A 26534-nucleotide genomic window follows, 5' to 3' on the forward strand; every position below is an offset into this window, starting at 1 on the left:
AGCTGAGGTGTTGAGCGCCGTTAAATATTAGTCCCTCAGACCTTGACGGATTACGAGGACACACTTGGATGCACAGGAAAAATTAATTTCCTGGAACGAAACGCATCCATCTCCTACTGAGTCTTCCCCGTCCCTCCGGAGATGGCCACGGGGTGCGGAGCAAGGGGAGCAGAGCAGCGCTGCCGTGAGCACCCAGGGCTGTCACTGCTGCACCAGACCCCTGAGCTCACCCAGGTGCCTGCCCTGCATGGGTGGTAGCTGTGATTTGTCATCTGTCCCTGGCAGGCAGCCTAACTTTTTTATTAGCTGATAGGCTGGAATCGCTGTGCAGCAGCCGCTGCTCTGCTCTGCCGAGTGCCTAATCGGTGCTGCGGAAACCCGCGTCACGGCATGGTTAGCGGCCAGGGCGCTTGGGTACGACCCCCCTCGCCTCCTGCCCTCCCCGAGTGCCCTGTGTGCAGGGAGGGGAGGCTACTTGATGGGGAGGGGGGGCTGCTAGGCTGCCCCAAGGGGCAGAGGGGACCCTTGGCTGCACAGCAGAGGTGAGGAACTGCGTTTAAATGGGCTGCTGGAAAGTAAACTGCCTGCACCTCGGCAAGCCCCACCAGCGCAGGGCTTTGCAGGATTGTCTTCTCTTGGGAGGGTAGGCTCCAGAGCAGCACCCGGTCCTGGGAAGGGGGACTGCAACCATCCCCAGTGACCAGCACGCTGGCAGCAAGCTCTGCAGAGTGTGTCGTGCTTGCACACACGTGTGCCTGCCCCAGCCTCGGCTGCCTTCCTCTGGGCGAGGCTCTGCGGTGCTGTCGGGGTCAGCTGCGCAGGCAGCGGTGATTAATCCTGGAAGCAGAGGGGGAGACTTTATCTGTGAAGAAAATAAGGCCTGGCAGGAGGAGTGCGCAGCCGGAGAGGAAGCTGCTCGCAGCCTTGCGAACAGCAGGAGGGAGAGCAGCTGGGGGCAGCTGGCAGTGCAGGGGGGTGAGCCAAACACAGGGAGCCTCTGATGAAGGGCAGGATGGAGAATCCGGTGTGTTTGTGTAAATAAACCACGCGTATCCGCTCTGGGCTTGTTGTGGCACTGGCATCACCGCCCAGCACCGCAGCTGCGCTCATGCTCCGCTGCCCACTGCAGCTCGGGCTTTCGGGGTGGATGGCTGCTTCTGCCAGGCAGCACCCTACGGGTTACACAGGGACCCTCTGGAGCCTGTCGCTCTCCCTGTACCCACACCCAGCCTTGGTGCAGGCTGTAGGAGTGATGTTTTTCTTGGCCACGCATCCCTCTGAGCCGGCAAGGGCAGAGGATCCTGGTTTTGCAGCCAGCGCAGGCGGCTTTGCAGAGTCGCATATTGGCACTGGCAGGCATGCTGCCCTCTGGAGCAGGGGCTGCTGCCACACTGGACCAGGACGTTTATTGCCCAGGGCAGTGATCTGAAAGTCACTGCTGATCCTTCACAGCTCCTAGTTTCCTTGGGATGTCCCCCTGTCGTGATGGGGACAGCTAAGAATCCTTCTGGCTAAAAAAAATAATCAGTTGTCAGAGACAAACTCAGAACGATGGAGTGAGGTGGAGGGGAGGCTGTCCAGGTGTGCCCAGTGTTTGCAGACCAGCAGACCTGAGCCCTCCAGCCCCGCTGACCCCAAGTGGGAGAGCCTGAGCCACCTGGTCCTGGCCCTCTTCCTTCTGACGGTCTGAATCAAGTGGCTATATGCGCAGACACCCCCTGGCCCTTCCCAAGACCCTGGCAGCAGCCCCGCAATGCCCAGAGCTGCAGCCAGCAGGGGACACTCCCGTCCCTTTGCTGTGCTGTGTCCGCTGTGCTGGCTGCAGCCACCGCTGTCCCTGCGGAGGGTCTCTGAGCTGCTTGGTGTCCTGCAGCTGTCCGTCCCTGCCCAACGCCCTGCCCTTGTGAGGCCATTGACCCCCACGCGGTCCCCAGAAGGATGGAGGGGGCTTCTGCGTCTTTTTGTTGCAGGATCGCTGCTTCTGGCTTTGCGGGGAAAGGCGAAGCGGCATCCCTGGGTCGCGCAGCATGCAAGGCACGGTCAGCAAGCTCGGTTATATTCCCCTTGGTCTCACCTCTTCTGCTCTATGCGGGCATAAGGCACCAGCCTTTGGCCCCATTCGTCACTACTGTGATGTAGGGGAGGCACAGGGAGTTTGGGCTGCTCCCATCTGATACATGTTGGAGGAATCTCTCCTTATTGGCATGGCGCACCAGAGTGCTTAGGTCCTCAAAAGCAGGTTTGCTGAGACAGGTGGAACTCCAGTGCAGAGGATGGCAGGAGAAGAGTAAGTTGCCACCAGCATCGGTGACAGGCATCTGCCTCAGGAGCATGTGTGAGATTTGGGCATGGTGCAGCCTGGCAGGGCAGTGGCCTGTCACCTCCTGCCACCCCACCGCTCTCTGCAGCATCTCTGGTTGCTGCCAGAGTAGCAACCCTCCTACAGAGAAAGTTGTTGGGATGAGTGCAAATGGGTTTGCCTGCAGAACAGCCTGTGCTGCCTGCAGAGGCCAGGCTGTGGGGCTGTGGGGTCTTGCTTTTCTGCCTTGTGTAACTACTGGAGCCTAAGGCACCATAGTGAACCACCCCGGGCTCCCTGCGCTTGCGCCCAGGGCTGCCTGGTGTCCGGGAGGTTTGTAGCTCATGTAGGAGCTTCTCAAATCGCATGTCATGCTCCAGAGACTAGTTTTGGCCATCACTAGGTGACTTGTGGATGCTCTTATGCACATGGAGGGTGGCAGCATCATCCACCCGACGAGGAGCATGTGCTGCTGCTGCCTGTCTCTGCCCTGGCTGCCTGCAGTACCGGGGAGGCAGGACTCCTTTGCTGGGGGCAAAGGCCCTGGAGCAGGAAGAGGCAAATAGCCAAGAAAGGGATCTCCTTTGCTCCCATCGGGTTTCTAGCTGGCAGCTGGCGTTCCCAGAGCAGCCAAGGGAGTTGTGCCCGCAGCTTACCCCAGGCTCTGTGCAGCTCCTGCCTTTGCATCTCCTCTTCTTCTGGCCCTCAATCTGTCATCCATCCACTTTCCTGTAGTTTTAAATCTACTATTTAAATCTCTTGCAGGCTATCTCCCCGACTCAGGCTGCCCATCCATTGGCTGCTCTGAACAGTGGCTATGGGTCAAGAAGGGCTGGAGGGGTAATACCTGCTGCAGGGTTGCTTGCTGCACAGCATCCCCAGCGCTCTGGCTGGGCCAGCCAAAGCAATGCTCCTCTTCCTCATGCCCCACTGCTGCTGCTCATGCTCCCACCTGACTCTTCTGAGACGAGCAATTTGCTCCAAAGGGTTGTACCCCCGTGTCTGTGGGATGGTCACCACATGCCTCCTGCTCCTGTCCCGCTCTGTCCCTGCTGTGCCATGGGGCAGACCGTGGGGTCAGTGTCTCCTGGGGAGGCCATTGGACCTGCTGCAGAAGCTGTCCCCTGCCAGAGGGGCTCTTGGGTGCCGCTCAGAGCATCCAGACAACCTGCCAGGCCCCTCGGTACACACCCAGGGTGCCTGCCCGTGTGCTGGCATGGATCGGCCAGGTGTCGGCAGAGGATGCTGGGCAGCAGGGCACAGGGAAGTGACCTCCGCCCGCCTGTGCCCCCTTGCTGGGCTGAGGATTTGGGGGAAGGAGGGAGCACCCTCACGAGAGGGAGTCTGCGCTGGCATCTCTCTGGAGTCCTGCTGTGGGATAACCTGGATTCTCCTTCTGTTCCACAGCTGAGCCCTAGTGCAAGGCGGCTTGGGCGCTGGTGCTGGTTTTCTCTGCTAGTTTCCAGCACCGCAGATCCTGCTGCGGGATCGCACATCCCTTAAGCTGGTGTTTCTCCTCTGGATGCAGCTGGAGGGAGGGTTTGAGCCCTGCTGCAGCTGCTGGTACGAGGCTGCAATAAAACATTACGAGCGTTAAATGGGGCCAGCCCGTGCCATAAAGCTGTCACTGCTAATGGAGATCATCTCTGCTTTGAGTGGTGTAACTGCCCTTTACGCACCGTGGCTGGAAGAGCCGGAGTTGAGTGGAGCAGAGGGGAATATACAATATGGCAAAGTTGGAAAACTCGCTTGCTGAGCAAACGCTCTCAGCCTTTTCCCACATTTCCAGCTGGACCCCTCCAAGCAGTTTGTGCCTAAGAGAGCATGCGATTCCTCCACCCCCACATGGCAGCCGGGACAAAGCGCTTGGTAAAAGGACAGAAGAGCATGATACATCATAAATATGAGTGCCTGGCACCTCGCCAGTCACAGGCAGGGAAATCATCTTGGCCATTAATCTATCCGTGCAAGCTGCATCTGGCAAAGGGGCGCTTAGTGTCACCCACGGTCATTTTTGTCTCAGTGTTGCAGTTCATGCTTGCTTTAAAGAAATCAAAAAAAAAAAAAAAAAGGAAAAGTACTTTGCGCTCTCTGGGTCTAATTTGTCAGTGAGTTTTTCCTGCAGGGCTCTGCCAGTACAGCATGGGACCAGTGCAGGGTACTGGTGGGGCTGGAGCTTCCCCCAAGTTCAGCTTTCATTCTCCGCTGTGATTAATTGCAGTTAGTGCTCATCTGTAATTTTAGAGAACAATCGGATGACGTGCCTTGCAGTTGATTTAATTGAAACCTGATGAGGCGTCAGAGGGCTGCTGTGCACCAGGGTGAGCCATGCTGAGATCCCCCTGGGAACCCCATCCTCTCTCTCCGTCCTCGGCAGCGCCTTGGAGGGCTCAGGCTCCCGCCGTGTTTCTCTTGGGCTGAGCTTGTGCTGTAGGTCCAAGGTCTTCTTGCCCTGGAGTTTTGTGACCAGTCTGGATACTCTGAAGCGCAGTATTGTTAAGGATTTGGGGTTTTGCACCGCTGTGGTATGGACCACTGTGGAGATTTGGGGTATTTGGAGTACACGTCTCGTTCCCCATTGCAGAAATCCTCCTCTCTGCCTGTTCATCTGCTTGAGTTGTGCTAGCAATTTCTAAGGCAGTTAGGAAAGCTGTGGGAAATTGCTTTCAGGTCAAGACCTGCTTTAGCCTGTAGTGAATTACTACGCCTGGGTTTTAAATCTTTGCAAACAGAGGATTATGGTGGTGGTAAATACTAGATAGGCCTGGGGATTGCCGTACTGCTGGCCGAAGGGAGTGTGGCCTTTCCCTGTAGCAGAGAGAGTGTGATGGATGTTAAAAAAATAAATTGAGATACAGCCTGGGTTGTAGCTTAGATACTATTTCTCCTTGATTTATATTTCTGCTTGGATGCTTCGCAGAGTAAGCAACGTATTTCTTGCTTAACCTCACAGGGCTTTTTCCTTCTCAAATGAGGAGAGCGTGGTAGATGCAACCCGTTGCCAAGAGCCCAGGATTAGTGCATGATCTGCAAAAAATTCAGAGCTGCTGTACAGCTCAGCGTCTGCTCAAAACACAAACCCCAAGTGTTTCCATTTGAGATGGCGAAGGTACATTCCTGTGCCGGAGAATGGCTGCCCGTGCCTGGCTGCTGGTCCCTAGTCCTGACGGTGGCTTTGGAGGCTGAGAAGAGAGCGATCGCCTCCAGCTCTCAGCAGAGCAGGGGTAGCCAGCAGCCCGTCCCGAGCACAGCGAGGTGAGGGGGTGAGGAACCGTGGCAGGGAGAAGGCTGGAGCATGGGCAACGCTGCAGAAACACCAGCCTGATGGGAAGCTCTGCCCGTAGCCAGGCCAGCGAGGGCAGGCTGGGCTCGTCCTCCTGTCTGCAAGTAGCGGTGTTTGCCGAGTGCTGCGAGAGCAGTGGTGACACACGGCACATCTGGGCTGCAGGATGCCGTAACGGCACCTGTGCTGGTGAGCGGGGCCGAAACAGGTTGACACGGTCTTTATAATCCAATTAGTGCCAAGTGCTAAGCAACCTGACCAATTCGGTCTTGGCTTTTGTAACACATATAAATAGCGGCAGCGTTACGTAACGCCATGGGAGACGACTCCACTCACTGTCCCAGAGCAGGGCTGAGCTTGGCTGGCCAGAAGATGACCGTGGCTTTGCCTGGGGCTGGGGGAACCCGTTGATGGTCCGATCTCTTGTAGCGTTTGCGTTTGCTGCATGCCACTTGGCCTGGTGCAAGCCGTAAAACATCCCCAGATCTGCTTGGGACAAGCAGTCTTGATGAGGCACATCCACTGCACCCTCTCCCAGGCAACATCTTCATCAATCAGTCTCGTGTGCTGCTGAGGAGACTATGACAAATGCAAGCAGAGACCTGACCCGGTTAATGAGCTCAGGCCTGGCCTTGATAGTGATATCCTCCAGCCTCTCCTCACTCTTGACTTTCCTGCTGCAAGTGGAAGATGCTTTCATGTATGCACAACCCTCCTTGACTCTGACAGAGTACCACCAGCAATAATAAAGTTTTCCAGGCTGCCAGAGACCACCAGCAGTTCCATGCAGGGCTGTGACCTCTGCCCTCGGGGAAGCCCGTGTCAGGCTGCTGGCAGCTAACGAGCTGGTGCGAGTGTTACTGAAAACTGAATTATCAATGTTGTCCGTGATGGGAACTGCTCTGATACTTGGAGCCAGCGAGGGATGCTCTGTGGGCTGGAGCTGAGAAGTGCTCATGGAGTTGGTAGCTTTTCCCAGAAGTAGGTAGCAGAAGATGTACGTGGGGTTTTGTGTAGCTGCTCCTGCAGAAGCACTTCCAGGAAGGGAGAGGCTGGGTTGAAGCTACCTCTTGCTTTTGTCAGTCGTATGGAAAACCAGTCTTCTGGAAGGAAGGAGGGAGTGGATAGAAGTAGGAGGTCACCAGAAATGGTTTCTGAAGTAAATCATGCCTAATGTATGCAATGGTAAATGCTGTCGTGATGGTTGAAGGTTGGTAGCTTTATGTAGAAGTTGTAGCTGGATTGCGTTTGCCCTGAACTGGATGAGTGTTGCCCACAGGGCTGATCACACCAAATCCTTGTTGGGTATAACTTGTCGAGTAGCTGTCAGTAATCACTGGATACAATTTTGTCTTATATAGCTGACTTTTCTGTTTTGTGCTTTCAGAAATAACACAGATCATCCAGGTAGACTTGGACCTGAAGTACAAGACCAACATCCGAGACCTGTTTGATGAGTTTGAGAACTTCCCGGAGGGAGCAGTCATTGGGATTGCCAGGGAAATGCAACCAGTGTACAGGTACAACCCCCTCCCCTTGGGGCGCAGGGGGTGGGCAGTGGGCAGATGGCTTGTCTCCTCTTCAACTCAGGTTGGTCTTTGGAAGGAAATCTAGGAGGAAGCAGTCTGCCTGCTTTAATCCCTACAGGAGGACTTAATTTGAAACTTGTAGGTCAGTATGAATGAAGTGTACAGCATCACTGTGGTTTCCTCATTCTCACGCACCATCACAAGGCTTCCAGAGCCAAGTTCCTGGTCATCAGTGCCAAAATCCGTACCTGGATTTTTCCACATCTGCTAGAAGTGTGTTTGCCCAGCCGTGCCTGCTGAGGTGCTGTGATTGCATTCTGGAGCATCAATTTGTACGTTGGGGCTCAGAGGTTTTGGCTGTGAATGTTGCAGAGCATTGAGTTTGGGCATCGGTGAGGTTCCGGGTCCCTGGAGTGTCAGTGCACCTTCTGCTGAAGAAATATTTCCCCAGGGAATACTGAACGGGCAACTCTGTTGGTGACCTGGGCTTGCAAGCATGAGGATAGCCCCATGGTCACTTGCTTTTCAGACTTGTGGTCCCCCCGCCGGTACTGGCTGGTGGTGGCAGTTAGCAGTGGGAGCCACACGCTGAGGAGTGGCCCAGCTCTTCCCACTTACGGGTCACCGGTGGGCTTCAGGGACACAGACATTTCCAGGCTGGTGCTTAAAGAAATTGGTTTTGTTTAGCCTACGTTGTTCCAAGGATGAACCTTGGGTTTTGTTTTAATCCAGGGTGAATCAGATCATCAACTCAGGATGCCTTAATGGCTTCTCAGCTGAGCAGAGTTGGAGCATCTGAGATGGCTGGGCTAGATTTGCTAATCGTAGTGGAAATGTTCTCGGAGAAAGATAAAAAAGCTTAAGAGCTCCGTATGTCTTTTCCTTCCCTACTGAAAGCCTCAGTAGTGAGATCAATAACTGAACCTCCTAAGACATGTCCAGCGGCACTCTTGGGCAAAGGCCGAGCTGCAAAGGTCTGGAGCAGCCGTTCTGCTGCATGTCCCTCCGGATGGAATGAGAGTGGGGATAGAGAGAAGTTAATGAGCAGGAGATTGATGGTCCTTAATCACCACTGATCGTTTCCTAGAAGTCAAAGCCAGCTGATAGCATGCTCATGAGAGCGTTTCTGGTTGCTCAAACTGTTCCCGGACTGGAAAAAGACAGCTCTGTGCCTGTGGCAGAAGTGTCACCTCCCCTCCTGGCTTTTGCTCTTGGCAGGGAAAGCTGGAACCAGAGGAACACGGACGCTGAGGTCTCATCTCCATAGGGCGGCACCACGCTTGGAGCATGGAGGGCTCCTGTATCCGCTTTGGGTGTCCTGGAAGGATTTTGGTGCCCAGAATGGTAAATCCAGCCCCAGTTAATCATATCCAATTGTTAGAGCTTAAAGCAGGATGGAGGGAGCTGTGACAGCGAGCGCGGCCGTGGGGTTGTGTCGTACTGTCAGCCTCAGTCGGCACTGCCCAGCAGAGCAGGTCCCGTTCGTTAGCGGTGCAGCCTGTAATGGGATAAATTAAGCGTTTGTTGGCTGCAGTTAGTCCGCAGTGGAATGACTCCATGTTTCTGTCTCTGCAGGGATCGCTTTTGCATTATTTCCACACGTAGCTGGGGAGCGGGGATGGTGTTCCGCTGCCTGAATGTGATTTGAGGGAGCGGGATGCCTGGAGGGGACCGAGTTAAGCTTTGGGGCACTCTGCTGGAGGGAGAGGTCTCCAGCACAGCAGGGAACGAGGCACGGGACTGTGGGGCTGAGCACTGGATATCTGACCCAAGTCGAAGCTGTGCTCTCCCCAGTCCTGCCGCCCGCGGTGGGGACAAACACGCCAAGCGCTGACAGCCCTCACAAGGCTGCATTTTTAGGCTGAACTTTCTGTTGTTGCAGTTTTGACGTTCTGGGTCACTTCGGGCTATGTTGTGCTTTTCTTCTTGTGCTGTTTTGATCTTCGTGTGAAAACAAGTTCCTGATCCTTCTTGTCGCCAGATCACCCGGCGTGGGGCAAGCTGTGCAAACGCCAGCCTGCCCTCCCGCCGAGCCCTCCACCCCGCGGGGCTCACACCTCGCTGCTGAAAGGCTTTCCAGACGCAAATGCGAGCTGACGAAGCCTGAGTGTCTTTGTGGAAAAAAAAAAAATCTTTGCTATTTTTATACTTTTAGCAAGATAAAAACGGATTCTAGGTGTGAAATAAGAGGTGCCAGCTCCAGCCATGTGACTTGCCACGTGCACAGGCTTGAAGCGTCAGTTGGGAAGGTGGTTGTGGGGGTGGAAGAGGGTTACGGGGCGATGGTGGGGTCTCTCCATTGCCACCCGTGTTTTCCTCCCCGCTTCGCGCAGCACTCTACCGTACCAGCGCTGACCAGGGGGATTTATCCCAGCATTGCTTCTTTGTACTCAAAGCGTTCCCAGCAAAGGCAGCAAGGTGATTTCCTTGGATTTGCAGCCGAAGGAGATGCCAGTGTCCTGGTACCTGCTCCCACAGTGGATCAGGAGGTGCTTTCCAAGCAGGACGTGGTGCCTGGGGCTGCGCAGTGGGGCTGTGACTCTGCAGCAGCAGGGGTGCACCCTTGCGAGCAGTTGTGTGGTTGTGAGCCATGGCTGCGCCAGCACGCATTCAACACCGAGGCCTTAAAAGCAGGTTAGCCAGCATGGGGCAAAATGTCAGAGAGCTTGGGGAGAGCAAGCAGAGCTTTCCTGAGCTTGTTCAGCACTGTGGACTGGCACCCGAGGGGCAGGGTAAGCTGGTCTGGCTGGGAAGGGTCTGGGTGCCATCTTCCCATCTCCATAGTGATGGGGAACATGGATGGACATCAATCCACTTGGCTGTGTTGGATCCTTGTTACCTACTTGGCTTGTCAGAGAACCTAAAAGGGTGAAGACTGGCACCCTTTTGTAAGTGATGCAGTGTTTTCTGGGAGGCGATGCTGTGCTCACTGACTGCCTGTTGGCTGGCTGGCTGTAGGCTGCACTTTCCAGGCACGGTCCGGGGCTGCACAAGGCTCGGGCTGCTGCGCTGGTCCATGGAGCAGTGCTGGGCACAGGCGCTTGCGGGAAATGGAGGAGTAAGAGAACAGCAAATAGGAAACGTCGCGGAGCCTGCCTGCACATCCTGAAGGTAGGGGGAAACCTCTAGACAGCAAAACAGGATGACACAGGAGCATTTCCACTCATTTGACTCATGCTGAAACAATGCCCGGCTGCTGTTTGTCTTGGACAAATGCATTTCTTTAAGCAACAGGATCTCCTGGCCCTCTTGCAAAGAAAATGCTGGGGTTTAACTGTTGCGCAGCCGGGGGCTAGCCTGCCCTTCGAGGTGGCTCAGGGTGGGCTGGAGTGGCCTGTGGAGAGTGGTGGCTCCTGCTGAAGCTGTACGTGGATCGCCCTGCAGATCTGCTGCCCCACCGTGCCCCACAGGGCAGTGTCTGGCAGGGGGTCCTGACTGCGGAGCGGGGAGGTTGCAGGAGCCCACAGCGGGTGCAGGAGTCGGTCTGGGGTTCAAAGCCATTGGTGTCAGATTTGCTTGTCTCCAGCTGCAGCAGAGGAATCTGCACTCTGCCTATGGGTCAGGTGAGTTGTCCTTCCGGCAGCTTTTGGATCTGATGTGTGACTCGAGGTATGGTCAACACCTCTGTGGATGGGGTCATAGGCAGGGCTTTGTCGCGCAAGGGGCTGCCAGGGGTGTTGGGGATGCTCAGGCTCTTAGATGCTTGTGGGCTTTCTGTGGCAGCACTGGATGCCTCCTGCCAGGTTGACGTTTGTGTGCTGGCCTGCAGGCAGAGCCTCTTCCCAGTGCTGACATATGCCTGCTCATGTGTCTGCCTGCACAGGATCCACACCACGGCCAAGACCAGGAGCTCCTGCTTCAGCAAGAATGATTTTGATGGAAAGATTAAAATCTGCATCTGAGGTTCACCTGGTCCGAAAGGCTTTCCGCACAAGAAGTGCTTCTGCAGAGTCATAACCTTAATTAAAAATCCTGTTGTCCCTTGCGGCATTTCAGCTACTCGGGTGTGTTGGCAGTGTCTTGTTCACCAGGCTGCAGAGGGCGGGTGATGATGCTCTGTATAAATATTTATGTTGGGCCTTCCGTGCCAGATCTTGGCCAAACTGAGAAGTCTAAGCCCTCCTGTGCTCTTAGCCCTGCTAAGAAACATGCAGGCAAGCATGGCAGATGCAGCCTGCAGGACACCTACCAGGCTGGCAGGCAAAGTCACCGTCCCCAGGGCATGTGTGGAGTGTGTGCCTGGCCTGGGGAGTGTCTGGAGCCGCAATCCCAGCTGCGATGGGTCTGAGTGATGGGGAAGAGAAGACGGCTTGCTGTGGGTCAGCCTCCTGACCTCGCATGAGCTCCAGAGGCTGCATGGGGCACAGTGGAGGTCTCCACTGGGGCACAGTGAAGGCATCCACGTGTGGATGCTGCTGCAGCCTAGACCTCCCTGGGGGCCTTTATGCCAGCCTGACTCGGCTCAGCGCTGCCGGGTGCCGGAGGGAGAAGCCACCCCATTTCAAAGCAGCCTTGTGGCTGAGATGAATGGAGTAGAGAAACACCGCAACACTCCCAAAAATGTCCTGAAAACTCTCTGATTACGGAAGGCAGAGATTAAACCCTGTTCCTACTGAGTTTCCTGGTTATAGATCCCTCTGGTCACGCCGGTGGTGTGCAAGAGGAAGCAGGACAGCCGTATTGATTGCACAGCTGCTCTCAGCGGCCTCGAGCTGACCCTGGACCAGCGCGCTGCACCGTGCTCCCTGCTCCCATCCCCATGACCATCTAGGCCTCTTTGCTTCCTTTGTGGTGCCAGTGAGGTTACTGGCACTGCCACGTGGCGGTTGGTTCTGGATGCCCACCACTGCAGGCACCACCTGGGCTGCCCAGCACTGATCCCATATCGCTCACCATGGATATCTCATTGGAGAGGAGTGGTCTGCTGGCAGTGGGGAGGACTTGACCCACAGGTCCTCAGATGGGTGCTTTTATCCTCTTGCCACGGATGGGAGGAAGGTACCTGCTGGCTGCCTGTGACGGTGGACCTCAGGATCGGTCCCAGACCTTCTCAGGTCTAAGGATGCATGCAGCTGGGGCTGAAAGGGTGGCTGCTGCCTCCACTCCTGCTGTTGGGTGAGATCTTCACTGCTGTCCCCTGTGACAAGGAGATAATAAAAGCTGGAGGCGTCTTGGGAATCCACAGTGCTTGAAATTATAAAGTTTGTCCTGCAGGAAAGGATATGTACATCAAAGGGACAGCTACAGACTGCAAAGGATGGACATTTGAGTCCTTGTATGGCTGCAAGGCCATTTGCACTTGTTTCTCCCGTAAACCTAGGGATAGCTCGAACAGGACACTATTTTGTAGAATGGAAAAGCTTTGTTTCCGCTTGTGATTGTGTGGGAGCTGCTGTAGGTGTGCTGGGTGCTCCGTCACATGGGTTTTGTTTGTTTGAGAGCTGGTAAAATAACCCTGAGAAGCCCGTTACTGAGTGGAAGCAAGCCTGTGCAACCTCCAGGCCCGCAGGCACGGCACTTGCAGCGCTCGATGCTTGCTGGGAGCTCAGCGGCAGCGGTGCTAAGTCAGTTTGTCAGATGTTTGGAAGAGGAACGGAGTTATCCTGGTCTTTGAGCAGGCTGATGCTGAATCCACAGCCAGGCTGTGCTGTCGGCGCATCTGTGCTGAGATAGTACGTCCTGTACCTTCTCTTGGGATCTAAAAAAAGCTCCAAAGTACTGCTGACGGCTCTGAGCAAGGAGGGGCAGCTGGATTCCCTGAGTATCAGCTGAGGCAGTGGTGGTGGTTGTAAGATACAGCAGTGCAGGTGGGCTGTTGCCTGGGATGGAGCTTTCCGGAGTTGGAGATAACCATCTCTAGCAGGCAGGTCCTCCTGCCTGAGTTCGCCTGGTTTAGTGGGCTCCTCATGCAGGCAGGTTTCCCTGATTTGGAGACTTTGCTCTTTTCCAAGGGCTTTTGTCCTGCAGGAGCAGGGAGCAGGCTCTGTGTTTCCAAAGCCCCTCCGTCAGTGAAGGCAGGAGAATTTGCCTTGCCTGTGCCCAGCCAGGCGTGGTGACACCGCTGCTGCCTGCCCACAGTCCTGCAAGCCGGACCTTGCGCTCTTTGGATTTTAAACCATTTTGAGGCTTTGACTTGATTTGTGGCAAGTGCTGCTGGTTGGTGTGCGGGGGGAGCGGTTCTAGGAATTCTTTGGCAATTGCTGCCAAGAAGCAGCCAAGATTACAGAACGCGCAGAACCTGCAAGGAAGTGGCAGCAGAATTGATTTCAGAAATTCAGCATTACTTTCTGATTAAAAAATTATCCAGAAGGGTAAAGAGTTTTGTTTTTTACATCCGTGCACATCATTAATATGTAGGACCCGTTGCACTTATTCCCATTACCAACCAAACCTGAAACCTCATTTAAAAACGATAAATAAATTTGACGAGATCCAACAACCACAACTGTGCATCGATTAGCATGAATACTATTAGTAGTATTAATAGTATTAGCTGTCCCTTTTGAGATATTGGACATCACAAATGTTATTTTTTCCAACAACCAAGACACTTGTGTATGTTTGGGTAAGGCAGTCAGGACTCTCCAAGCATGGGTTCAAGCTTTGCCCTCGAGGACTTTGCTGTCCTGCAGAGAGCACATGTGGGTGGTGGTCCTCGTTTGCAAGGGCTGCCTGAGAAGTTTGCTGTGACTTTGCTGTGAGGTTTTTTGTTGGTCATAGCACGCAAGTCCAGGGTGTGTCAGGTGAGCATGTATTGGTTACCATACCTGCACTTGTCTTAAATGCTGAACTTCTCCGTTTCAGCTCCTGACCGTCTCAGTTTTGGTGTCTAGAAGTAGGTGTCACACTGGTGGCATCTTCTGGAGCTGGCAGAAGTGGCCGTCTCTCCTCGTGGGCAGCTTCTGCTGCTCCTTCTCCAGCCTCTGCACCCGCCCTAAGCCTGTGATTCCAAAGCACTTCAACCAGATTCACTGTCTTGGAAAAGGAGCAAACCCAGGTGTTCTGCAGGAAACTGATGCTTCTGGGCAAACCAGGAAAGCCCTGTTTGTTCGGGCATCTGGAAAACTGGAGCCCAGTTTGACCCCGTGGATTTACATTGCCTTTTCCATGGCACCGTGCCATCAGCTCTGAGAGCTGCTGGACCAGTTTCTCCATGCCCAGTAGCACAGCTTCTTGCAGGGTCTGCACCGGCAGTCTCTTTGGCCTTGTCCCCTCTGATGCTTTGCTTTGCAAACCCACACCACTGACTTTTTTGGAGGACCCTGTTTTCCAGCTATTCGGGCCATCCCAGCTGCCCTCTCCAGTAGGTGGAGCTGGAAGGTGTCCTCCTGTCTGATGGGGGCGTTGCAGGGGGCAAATAAGTTCCCCTGCCTTGTGCAAAGCGGTGTTAGCAGAACTGGTGTGAGCAGAGGCTCTGGGTCTGTTTCCCTGTTCTGGGAAGCACGCTGCAGGGTTGATGGGAGTACCTGCACCGGTAGCAGGAAATCGAGAAGCTTTGCTGCATAGCTGGGATGCTTTCCAGAGCGATGTGGTGCTGGGGCCGCGGGAGCAAGCTCCTGGCAATCATCTGGAAGGGCCCCCGCAACACCCTCCTGCTCTCTGAAGCTCGGTGGCAGCCCTGCTCCGTGCCAGGAGTCCCCTGCAGCAGCACAGCGTCCCACAGCCAGGACTCCCAAATGGGGATGGGGGATTGGAGGCCCTTTATTTCTCCTCCCCACAGCAGCAGGTGAAGGGAGAGCATCTCCCCTGTTCGCAAGAGCCCTGTCGGTGGGCAGGGTGGCCGAGGAAGACTGCCCGCACCTCTGAGGCAGGCAGGAGAGTGCTGCCGGAGCAGCCTCTGCTCGCAGTTGTCACAGAAATCTGCCATTTTGGCAATAATTAGGCATGCAGTGTTTTGAGAGCAAACTGCCGCCGCTTGTGCCACGAGCGTTTGATCTATAGAGGGAGGGAAACCGATGCAACCCAGGCAGAGTGATGTGTTGTCCCATGTCTACTCAGAAAGTGATTTTAGCACTGGAGTGGGGTGCAAAATTTTAGATGTTGAGGGGGACTGGCCTTGAAAATCCGTATCCCAGGGAAAGGTTTTGCTTGTGAGCTGCATTCCCAGGTTGCTCCTAATAATCTATTTAAGTGTGCCCATTTTTGGACTGCTAAATGTAATCATCAAGAATCAATTTGCTGCTTCAAATACAAGCCTTTTAAAAGTTTGGCATGCAGACCATGCTCTAGTAAAGACCACTGCTGTACAGACATAATTTGTGCATTACGTGAGAAGTTTGTTAAGGAATTAGTGATGTCTTCATTGAAGAGCTCACTCTTGTTGGTTCATCAGCCTTTTCCAGGGGAGGGCTAGAGGTCCTGCCTGAGCTGGACCCTTGCCCTGAACCCACCGGAGGACAACAAGACAGTCCTGGTGTGCACGGCAATGCATCCTGCTCTTTGTCCTGGGCTGGGAATTGGAGTTGCTTTGCCCCAGGGTGACATTATCCCCTGCAGGGTGGGGGTGCAGCTGTGTTGGTGATGCCGTTGCACATCACTGGACACATCATACTCCCGAGAAGTACGGAGCTGGGATTTCCCGGGTTACACAAGCTGCTCAGCCTCAGCTAAGGTGCTCTGGGCCGGGCTGGTACTGAACCTGCCACCCAGCTCCTTAAGGGGCTTAGCCTTTGCACATGGGAAACAAGCAATTACCAACAAGGGCCACTTTGTTGCAAAGCCTCCTCCTGAGCAGGGCTGAGCTGGTGCGGCCAAGGCCGGGCAGTACCAGAGCGGGAAGGGGGAGCGTGGGTCGAATCCTGTTTGGGTGCAGCCCCGGGACAGCTGCCTCCCTCCGGCTGCGGCAGAAGCTCGAAGGGTCCGTCTTCACCGCAGCGATGTGGGGGGCAGCTGGAGGAAGGGGAGACGACCTTTTCCTGAGGGTTGATCTCAGTCAGACAGGGTGGTGGTGAGGGGATGGCAGCTGCCTGCCACAGGGAGGCTTGGTCAAGAGGAGGAGGAGAGGGGTGCAGGGAGGTTTCTTGGCTGTGCTCTTACTGCTTGCTGAGGATTAGGGAAAGCCACCGTCATCCCCTGGACAGAGGACAGAGTCATCCCTGTGCCATCACTCTTCCTTCTCTGCTGCCTGTGCCCTCTCCTCCAGGCAGGACAGAAGCCACCTTTGAAGGGTTCTGTGCTGCTGTGGGACCTAGGTTGCTTTTGAGCCTGTATCTGTTGTCCCCAGAAACTTTACAATTATTTACCCCCTCTGTTTGCTCTCTCCCCCTCCATTTCAAATGCATACCCCCAATCCCCATCAGGACGCTGCATGCTTCCCACTGGGGCTCCCATCCCATCTGCCTCCTCATCTCACCGGGGCCCCGCAGGTACTGGGCACCAGCAGATGGGCAGCTCGGCAAGGGATTGCTTGGCAGAGCCACAGCCACAGCCCTGTCCTCCTGACCTCCCCGGGGGAGTGCTGGCAGCGGCACGGAGCGGAGGAGCACGGCATGCTCCTGCCTTGTTGCTTATTGGACAGGAACAGCGGTGTTTGCCAGCAGCTGCTGCTGGGGATAACGCTGCCAGTGTCTGCTTTCTGGGTCAGGGACCAAAAAGCATACTCAGAAGTAGCAAGAGTGTGCGCTTGTTGTTTTTGTTGGTGTTTGGGCTGGCAGGGCTGCTGTCACAGTGGCACGGAGAGGGACAGCAGCCCGTGCTTCCCTTCTGCGCCAGGAGCTCTGTGCCCAGCTGGCTGGGTATGGGGCTCGAGGTCCCCCAGCCCCTGACCCTCGCAGGAGCAGCTTGGTGACAAAGCGTATCCGAGGTGCTGGCTTGCCACTGCTGCCTGCCCTGCCCTCCCAGGCAGCTGGCCCAAACTCTGCCAGCGCTGGCAAGAGGTGGGAGCAAACTGGTGAGCCCCAGCAAGGAGTTTACTGGTCCGAGGATGCTTATTGCATCCAGAATCTTACAGACCCCTTATTTTTGTGGGTTTATCCTGTGGCTGTTGGCTTCACTTTCCCCTTTGGTGAGGGACAGGTCGTGCATCCTCCCTGCCGAGGTACCATGCTGCTCAGGCTGGTGCAATGCACGTGCATGGTGGCTTTCGGAGACCCTGCACCCTTCCAGAAGCATCCTCTGACCGCAGCAGCCCTGGGGTCGGCCCAGCATCTGGTTTCACTTCACTTTTTTCTGACCTGGCTCCTCCTTTCCCTGGCTGCAGTGCCTGGAGGGGATCCTGCAGGCTGTCTGCATTTCTGGAGATGCAGCTGCATGGCCAGGATCCGCATCCTCATCAGCAAGGCCAGCGGTGGCCGTGCAGCTGGTGTGGCAAGGTTGCATCCTCTTGAACATCTCAGGTGGGTACAGGCGCACAAGCCCAGTCCACTGCCTGTGCGGCCACTGGTGACCCAGCTGGCAGTAACTCCTCCATGTTGCCTTTCCTGCCAGCAGGGGCACCCTGCTGCTTTACCAGCAGTTTCCAGCTCATCCCATGATTGTCCCATAACCCAGAACTGAAGTAAACGAGTGGAAGTTCATGGGGGAAGACTTTGTCCAAACCCACCCCAGGATTTGCCCCTTGCTGTGCATGAAAGCAAAAGAAGGACCTGCAAAATACAGCTGATAGGTGGAGGTCCCTTCTCTCCTGGCAGCTGTTCCCAGCAAGGCGTTTTGAGCATGCGATGGCAGCTCTGCAAGCCCGGGGCTCGTGACCACCATCCGGCGAGGCAGGGAGGTGTGGCCGGAGTGCCCTGCGCTGGGCCAGCAGGGGAAGTCCTGGTGGAAGCAGGAGTTTTTATCTGGGCTGCCTGGGCCCCGCGTTTGAATGCTTGGAAATGCTCTTCTCCAGATGTTTCCTAGCACACGCCGGCTCTGTTTATAAACAGCTCCTCAAAGCAAAGCCCGTCAGGGCTGCGGGCGGGCGCTTGCGGCAGCGGCCCCACACAGCTCCCCCGCGCCCACTGTGGAGTCGGGGGCCCAGGGTCACCTCTCTCCCCTCCCGTCTAGAGGGGCCAGCGTGGTTAACAAAAGCCTGCAATGCCTCCTCTTCCTTTCTCCTCCCCTCCTTCCGCCAGCAGCTTCCTGCCCCGTTGCATCCCGGCGGTGGCCGGCATCTCCGGGCTGCCTTCCTGCCCTGGCTTTCACTGCTGGGGGAGCGGGGAGCAGGGCACCTGGAGCCGAGGTGGGCGGCCCTCCCTGAACCTCCTGGTCCAAGGGAGATTCCAGAGGCTTGGAGGAGGGAGACATTTCCACTGCATCCAACCAGGGTTTCAGTTCCTTAGAGGAAAGTGATTGCCTTGGAGGGGGGCTGCACCCCTGGCAGCCCAGCCCCTCCCCGGATCCTGACAGTGCGCTCATCAAGCCCCCGCAATTTTCCCCCATTTTGCCAGAATTTGAGGTGGGGGCCAAGGGCGATGGCGGGCAGGGCAGAGCAGCACGGGGTGCAGGCTGGGTTAGCCATTCAGCTGGTTGCTGTGTTTGCCCGGCCCTGTTTCCTCTGAAGAAAGTGATGCTCTCGTACCTGCAGCTCCTTCCTCTTCCAGGTGAGTGGAGGTGCCTGTCGACCACGCTCTTATCTGTCCCAGCCCTTGGAGAAGGAGGGAGCTGAAAGTTACAGTTAGAAGGCCAAAAGCTGAGTGAAACCCAGGCTGAACAGATGCTGCCGGTGGCCCTGCTAGAACACCTTTTCCTCAGTTGGCCCGAGCCCAGCACTGGAAGGGCTGTGTCACGGTGCTGCGAGCAGGTTCCCGAGCTGTCAGCACTCCACAGCTCGTCGCATCCTGGATCTCGCCCCAGCACTGCTCCCCGAGGACAGCCCTGTCCTCCCCCCGGCCCCGCTCCCCTGCGGTCCTTGTGCGTGGCCGGGGGAGGATCGTTCCGTCATGCCAGCGCCAGGAGGAAGGGCTGAACAATTGCTGCTTGTCGGTCTGTCTCCTCTCCGTGCAGAAAAGGGCACGTTGTTCCCTTCTCCTTATCAGCCATCACCGAGTAATCTGTTGGGGAATGGCTTTGCTGAAAAATTGAGTCATTTGACACAGACCTGCTTTTGCCCTGGTGTGGCCTGGCGATGCCAAGGGTTTGGGCACTTTCATTTTTCCTGTTGTCGCTGCTTGCAGGGGCTGTCATCTCATCCCTTGGCTTGGGCAGGATGTTTTTGGAGGCAAGAATGTGAAAGGAGTTGGCCCCACTGCTATGGAGCTGGAAAGATGCCTCCCTCTGTGACACTGCTCTCCACCTCCCGCCTGCCAGCTTCCAGCATCACTTTTGGGGCACAGGGATGTCTTTCTCGGCACTGCTAGGGAGAAGCAGAGAGAGCAGAGTATGCAGAGGTGGGCTTGAGCCAGCCTCTGCTCAGACCCCGGGACCTGAGCACCTCAGGAGACCCATCACTGCAAGGCTGGGTCTTGTCTTTGCAGGTTGAGCTTCCTTCTAATGCTGCATGGAGAGCACTTTGCCTTCCTTTTCCTGTGAGCATCCACAAGTCGTCTCTGCAGTGGCCTGGTGCCTGTCCTCAAGACATAACTGCTCTTTGCATGGGCAGAGCCCTTTTATCTCTTCCCTGCCCTTTAGATCAAACGAGCGTTGCTGCCCGCAGGCTCCGATGAGGCGGCCAGTCCTCCGCTCCCCTTTCCCAGGAGGCGTGGAGATGGCTGCTCAAAAGCTGAGCCTTCCTTCCATGGGAAACTGGCACTTGGAAAAACCCTTTCTGTCCCGAATCAGGCAAAAGCAAGCGGTGTAAAGACCCTTAATGAAATGAGAAATTTCAGAGGTTTGAATCTGAAGCATCTAAATGGAAAATTTTAAGGAGGTGAGACTGCATGGTGGTTGTGGTTCTCCGGATCAGGAAATAAAAAAGGTGATCACGGTTGACATTATTAATAGACCTGCATTTTCTGCTGGGATAATTCTGCTGGTGGCTGCTGAATCCTGGCTCTCACCTTGGCTACTCTCGCCTGGTAAGGCTCCTCGCAGTCCTGCGCTGTCCAGGCTCCTCTCGGGATCCAGGGGATCCAGAGGACAGGCCAGAAGGATGGATTTAATAGTCTGATCTCTGCACAAGCCGTAGGATTCCCTGAGCTAGTGCTCGTTGGAGCTGAATACAGCTTCTTACATGAAAAATTTCAATTTAAGTGTTTGCAGAGGAGCAGTAGCCACTGTGACTCCGGAGCTGTCCCAAGGGCTAATGTCCTTGCATCTTCTTGTGTCTGAATTAGCCCAGCTTCAGCTTCCAAACATGGGACCACTTTAAACCTTTGGGTACTAAATCCACACCATCTACCAAATTCTTGTTTCCTGGAGGTGCACAGAGAGGCGTCTCACAGATTCAGAGAGGAATCAGTGGCAGTCTTGGCTTATTCTTTCTAACAGTGTTTCTCCTCAATATCTTCACAGCAAATTGCAAAAAAAACAAACCTCTGTAGCTTTGCCTTAAGTGTTGGGGCTGAAAGGAGAGCACAATGCTGGGATCCCCAGGCTGTCAGACGGTGGGGTGGGGGCCGCAGGTCCCTCCTGCCCTCCCCCAGACTGCAGGCTCAGCCAGCTCTCAGCTCCCGGGCTTTGCAGCAGAGGATGCTGCCTGGAGGCAGAAGACTTTCAGACTGAATGGGAGTGATTTTGGGGGGTGGATTCAAGCCCAGCTGCTTGGATAAGAGCACGGATGAATTCAATTCCTGCAAGTGAGAGCAGTGGTGTGTGTATGGTGGGGTGTGCTCACCACCCCAGGGCTGAGGAAGGAGCCAAAGACATTTTTGGGCTGCTTGCTTAGGTAGTCTAAATTCTTCCCATTTGAATCACCCTCTGGAGTTGGTTTTGTGTGTTGCTAGACTCTCACCGCTCTCTTCTCCTTGGCAGCTGGAAATTAGCTGGTAAAGATGGTGTCTGCCAGAGCTGCTACAGCTGAGCCTTTCTAGGGCTGCAGTTGCTGAAGGCAGCGCTTATTTAGCTAATGAGATGTTGCCATTGGATTTCTTTTTTTATTATTTTTATTTTGAAGAAGTACTTCCGCCATTCGAATTTATTTCAAGCCTTCTTTTTACACAGCCTCAAACTGGGGCCAATCTTTGATCCGGAGCTTCCCCCTAATCAAATAATAATAATAGTAATGAAGCTATGAGCTCTGCTGCTGAGATCCCATTAACTGCAGGACATTTTCCTGGCATGTACCAGCCGTGGAGCCACTTCTGGAGCTTCACCCCAGGCCCTGGGGATGTGATTTCATCTCCCCGCACAGCCATGTGAGCAGTCACACAATCCTCTGTCCTGTTGGCTCACCAGAGCGATGCTGGTAGAAACCAAAGGGGCTTAAGGAGCAAGCAAGAAGAGTGGTTTGAGGTCTGGGCAGTATCCTGTGCAGGGGGATGGAGAGAACCGCAGCCGGTGAAGCACCAGGCTGCTCTGGAAGGCTGAGTGCCTCCAGACAGCAGAAGACAAGCACTGGGAGATGTCTTGGATGGGTGGTAGATCCTGTGCTGTGGTCCAGACCTGCCCAGACTTGAGGTGGCTGCTATTCAGGCTGCGCTCCCTGACTCCCCTGTTCCCGTTTTTCCTCTCTTTGCAGGCACACTTTCTGGCAGTATCGCCGCGAGAACCCCCAAACCAAAGTGGGGGACCCCCCTCCCGATGGGCTACCTGGCTTCAACAGTGGCGTCCTGCTCCTCAACCTGGAAGCCATGAGGCAATCCAAGCTCTACAACCAGCTGCTGGAGCCCACCATGGTGCAGAAGCTGACAGAGAAGTACCACTTCAAGGGCCACCTCGGGGACCAGGATTTCTTCACCATGGTGGGGATGGAGCACCCAGAGCTCTTCCATGTGCTTGACTGCACATGGAACCGGCAGCTCTGCACATGGTGGAGGGACCATGGATACAGTGATGTATTCGACCAGTACTTCCAGTGTGAGGGTGAGGTCAAAATTTACCATGGGAACTGCAACACCCCAATCCCTGAAGACTAGGGCACCCGCTGCCCCCGGAAGCAGCTCTGACTGCAGTAAGCCCTGCAAAGCCAGAGTGGCTTCCCTCAGGAAGGGTGGCCAGCCCTGATCTGTTGCATCCTGGGGGGATCCCTAGGGATCTCAGGAGTGTTCAGTGTCCCACTGTCTGTAGCCTTACCCCTCCAGGAGAAAGCACAGTCTGGCAGTTGGAGCAGGACATTCAGGACATTCACAGTCACTGTGCCTGGGCTCAGCTCCCGGCTCTCTGCTTGGGGCAAGCCCAAGGTGCCCGTCTGTGCTACAGCCACCGGGGCATGGGGACAGCCGAGGGCCTTCAGGCGACCACTTCTTTTGCACATGGCAGGGTGCTGGGGCCATGGGCGCTGCGCAGCCTTGTCTTGTCTGGTGAGGAGCAGGAGGCCACAGCCAGGCAGCTGAGTTTCGTTTTGGCATTTGTCCGTGGCCTGTTTCTGCATCTCATGCAGAACGTCCGTCTGATCTCTCTGGAGAGCAGACACCATCCTCAGGTCTTTTTCCTTTTGAAGCATTCCAGAAAGGCGAGAGGGTTTCAAAGACTAAAAAGCTGCTTTAAATTGGGTTACTTACAAACAAAAATTGAATGCTAGGTAAGCTTTAAAGCCTCCCGTTGGTTCTTCTTAGCAATAACAGCTTTACTGCCCTATCTTGTCTTAAAAGCGTTCGGTGAGCGTGTACCAATAGCTTCGTTTTTCTAGCTTCGCCTTTAACCTTTTGTACAAGAATAAAGCTGCAGAGGTAAAACACGCTCGGCTGTTGTTCTGCGGCACAACTGAAGTCCTGTGTGATAGGAGGTCTTGCGCTCTTCTTGCCGTGATTAAAAAGTAGTTGATGTGTATCTGTTGGGCAGTTGAACGTGGTGCCCCACATAGCTTATCGCTGTGATTATCCCACGTCTGTCCTGAGTGAGCGATGCAAATAAACGGGCCGGCACACAAGCCGTATCTTAAGAGAAGATCATCATCGCAGAGCAGGTGCACGCGCGCAGTAACCCACCTTCAGCCCAGCTTTTTTCACCCCGAGCTGGCGTGTGCCTGTGTGTGTGCGCATCTGTGCGTGCTTCTGTGCGACGTGCGCGTGCACGAGAGAGGGATGGGGACTTCAGTGTGGCTTAACCTAACAACGGCCCGTGCAGTGTGTGGCAGGAGTTTCCTGGGCTCCTTCCTCTGTATCCATGAGTGAAGGTTTATCTTTACTGAGGGAGAGGCTCTCCTCCCTCTTGCTGGTGTATGGGAGCGGCAGGCTGCCATGCAGCCTGCAGCCCTAACCCTGCCCTCTTCCATTTGCTGAACCGATCCATTTCCAAATAGCACACAAGCTCGGCTTTAAGTATTTTGACATCTGCAGGGAAAGAACTGCAAAGAGGTGACTAAAGGCTAGTGAAAGAAGCAATAGCCTCCTGTATTAGATTCACGTTTTCACCAAAAAAACAAGGTGATAAAGCCTCGCTGGGCAAGGCAAGGCAAGCAGCCAGGGAGGCTGCAGCAGGGCAGGAGTCAGGGCAGGCAATGCACCCTGATGATGCACCCTGAGGGACGAGGAGAGTTTGCAGTGGCTCAGCCAGCCAGGGTTGCTGCCATGCCCGGAGAACATGCCGTGCTCTTTGCTCAGTTGGTGCCCACTCTGATCTAGGTGTGAGCTGAGTGGAGATGTCCCCGCAAGGCATGGCCGGGAGCAGCCCCAAAAGCCACCCATACTGCTTTCCCAGGATTGCTGGGTGAAATGGAGAGAGGGCAGGGCTTCCCAGTGCAGTGTCACAGTCCTGTGGTTGGCATTGGCGCTTCATCACCACCCTGGTGTGTCCTGAGGCCCCAGTGGTTGCCCCGAACAGTTGCTGGGGCTGCCCCATGTACACAGCCCCTGCCATGCCCAGATGCTGCTGTGGGGACTCAGCCCTGTGCTCGCCAGCTAGGGCATGCAGTGGCACTGGTGACACACAGGGCCTTGCATGCCAGGTCAGGACCTTGCCATCGGTTTGGAAATAGCTGTGCTGGAAATACAGGCCTGGGGAGTGACAGGTGATGAGCAAACATGGCTTTTCCCCAGGGCTGAGCAGCTCTGGGTGGCTCTTGAGTGTCAGGGCTGGCCCAAAGCAATGTGATCAGTTTGGGTTGGCACTGCCACGGGGTGACACCGAGGCTGCTGGCCTCAGGAGGCAGGGCTGTGTGGGGCTGGAGGCACCCAGAGCTGGGCCAGGTGCTGGGCACCCTCCACCTGTGGCCAAGGGATGCTCTCTGTAGGGCTGGGAGTGCCTTTCCCTATCTGAGGGGTCCCAGGGGCTGCGAGGGGGGATACGCCTTCATGTGGCCACCCCGGCCCCTAGGTTGAAACCTTTTCTTAGGTATCTTGCAAAAAAAATGTTTCCATTTTTTTCTGTGTGAAAAGGCAGTCCATAGGGAAACTCACTGCGTTTTTTCGGCTGGGAAAACTGTAGTAAGTGAAACAATTCAGCTCGGAGTGGTTTTCCCCAGGCACCACAGATGGCCCAGCGGTGCAGCTCCCCACGGAGCGGTGCCTGCACCCCCAACCCACACTGTCCCCGGGGCTGTGACTAACCATCGCAGGCAGCGCAGACCCACACAGCACTATGTATAGACCCTGCACGCAGCCGGGGCTGTGCCCCCTGTGTAATTATCTCCCCTTCATGCCCTGCTGATTGCAGGCACTAATGAGCTCAGCTGCAGAAGATACTGTGGGAGCCTGGGGCCAGCCGGTGTGGGGCTGCTGGCTCAGCCTTTTCAAAGGGTGCTGCTGCTGGCTGCACTTTGGAGCACCCCTGCGGGCATCCCACAGCCAGTTCCTGTGCTCAGTGCTCAGCCTGCTGGTGGCTGCCGGGCCATCCCGTGCCCTTCCTTCGGTGATAATTCCTGGAAGAATGGGGACTTTCCATCCCCATCCCTGTTCACCTTCCAACACTCTCCTGCTGCACAGCCCCACCTCGGGCAGATGCTGCTCCGGGCACGCAAGGCCAAACCTGAACTTCCCCTCCTGGTCCCCGTGACACTGGCCATCGCATCCAGCACTAGCAACTGCTAGCACAAGCATGGTAAAAGATGCTCAGACAGCATTAAGCAGCACAGGTTTGCTGCTGGACACTGGAGGTTTGCAGCGATGATCCTGCAGCAGGGCTGACGGGCAGCTCCCCAGGGGCTGGTGTCGTGTCCTCGGGCCAGCACTGGTCCTCTGTGTAGCAAAGGGGATCTGCGGACTCCGGAGCCTGGTTGCACATTGGTTGGGGCCCCTCTGGAGATGTGGTGGGCGAAAGGCAGCCCTGGGCAAATGGGACATGGGAAAACGCTGCTGTGACACACAGTGATGGGGGGACACAGCTGCAGGGAGCAGGGGACCAGCCCCGCCAGCATGGGCTGACTTCAGGGTTGGGGCTGTGCTTTGTGGGCCATGGGCATTGCCCCCCAAGGGAGGGCCGTAGTGCTCCCGGCCAGGGCCCGTGAAAGAGGACGGTGGAGTTTACACCAAGGTTACTCAGCTCCTCCATCTCACCTGTGGGCTGCCTGCTCCTTGTCTTCTCACCCACAGACTGACAGCAAAGTGCTACTTGTGCTGAGAGCCCCGTGTTTTTCCAGGATGGAGAAGGAGATGGGAGCGCAGAGGGGTCTTCCTGAACTCTTTGTAGAAGATCAGGCTGTGGAAAGTCGTTCTGTAGCTTAAGCTGAAGGAGAAAATTAATTTTCTTTCCTTGTATCATTGAGCATTCATGAGAAATTGCACATAGAGCAAGCAAACAGTATCCCCTGTTTTCCGGCCAGCCTTGCTTTCAGCCCCGTGCTTGAGCTGCATGGGATTTCTGCTCTCCTCTCCCGCGTTTCGTAACACTGTCAGTGTTTATTCTCTTACTCATTTGTACTTCTTTCCCATTTGAAACGATCAATTGTTGGTATAAACTCACCTAGGGAGCAATTACTGTAAGCCTAACCCAAACAGGCGCTGGGGGTGCTCCATTAAGCAATATAACCCCCTCCCCTCTCTGCTGCTCCCAGAGGAAACAGTATTTACTTTTCAGCTCTCTGCTATTCATACCGAGCGCACTTCGGTCAGTGTGCCAAGAATAACACAAACCATAACAACGGGCTTAAGCGCTAAGATGGAGTTCCTGGCTTCGCAAAACAACAACAACAAAAAAAGCCAACCTATTATTTTGCCTTTGCTAAGGAACGCCTGGCTGCAGCAGAGCGAGTGGGAGCCCGAAACGCCCCTCTGCCTTCAGCAGAGTCACGGGTAGCGTGAAATCTGCCCCGAGGGAACGGAGAAAGAGAAAAAAAAAAAAAAAAAAAAAAAAAAAAAAAAAGAGCAGTAAGCCTGGGATGCGGGTTGGTGACTGCCAGTTTTTCTTTTAATGCAGTTTTTTATTAGGTTTCTGCATTGTTTCGTGAGCTTTTCCTCAAAAGCTTTGCAGAGCGATGGAGGGACGCGTTCCCTAGCACCTCACTTGTGAGTATTTCAGCCAGGATTTTAGTAGC

General features: G+C 55.2%; 1 protein-coding gene across 1 annotated transcript in view; it reads left to right on the plus strand.

Moving 5' to 3' along the window:
* The window catches only part of XXYLT1 (xyloside xylosyltransferase 1), a 34355-nt gene extending 12289 nt beyond the window's left edge, over nucleotides 1-22066 (plus strand). Inside the window, exons 3-4 of the mRNA XM_086618448.1 lie at nucleotides 6970-7102; nucleotides 21645-22066. Coding sequence (XP_086474574.1) covers nucleotides 6970-7102; nucleotides 21645-22041 — 530 coding nt within the window. The 3' untranslated portion in view covers nucleotides 22042-22066. The remainder of the gene's footprint in view (nucleotides 1-6969; nucleotides 7103-21644) is intronic.
* Nucleotides 22067-26534: the final 4468 nt, after the last annotated feature.

Source organism: Tauraco erythrolophus, chromosome 11, assembly GCF_009769465.1.
Source record: "Tauraco erythrolophus isolate bTauEry1 chromosome 11, bTauEry1.pri, whole genome shotgun sequence".
NCBI classification, from domain to species: domain Eukaryota; kingdom Metazoa; phylum Chordata; class Aves; order Musophagiformes; family Musophagidae; genus Tauraco; species Tauraco erythrolophus.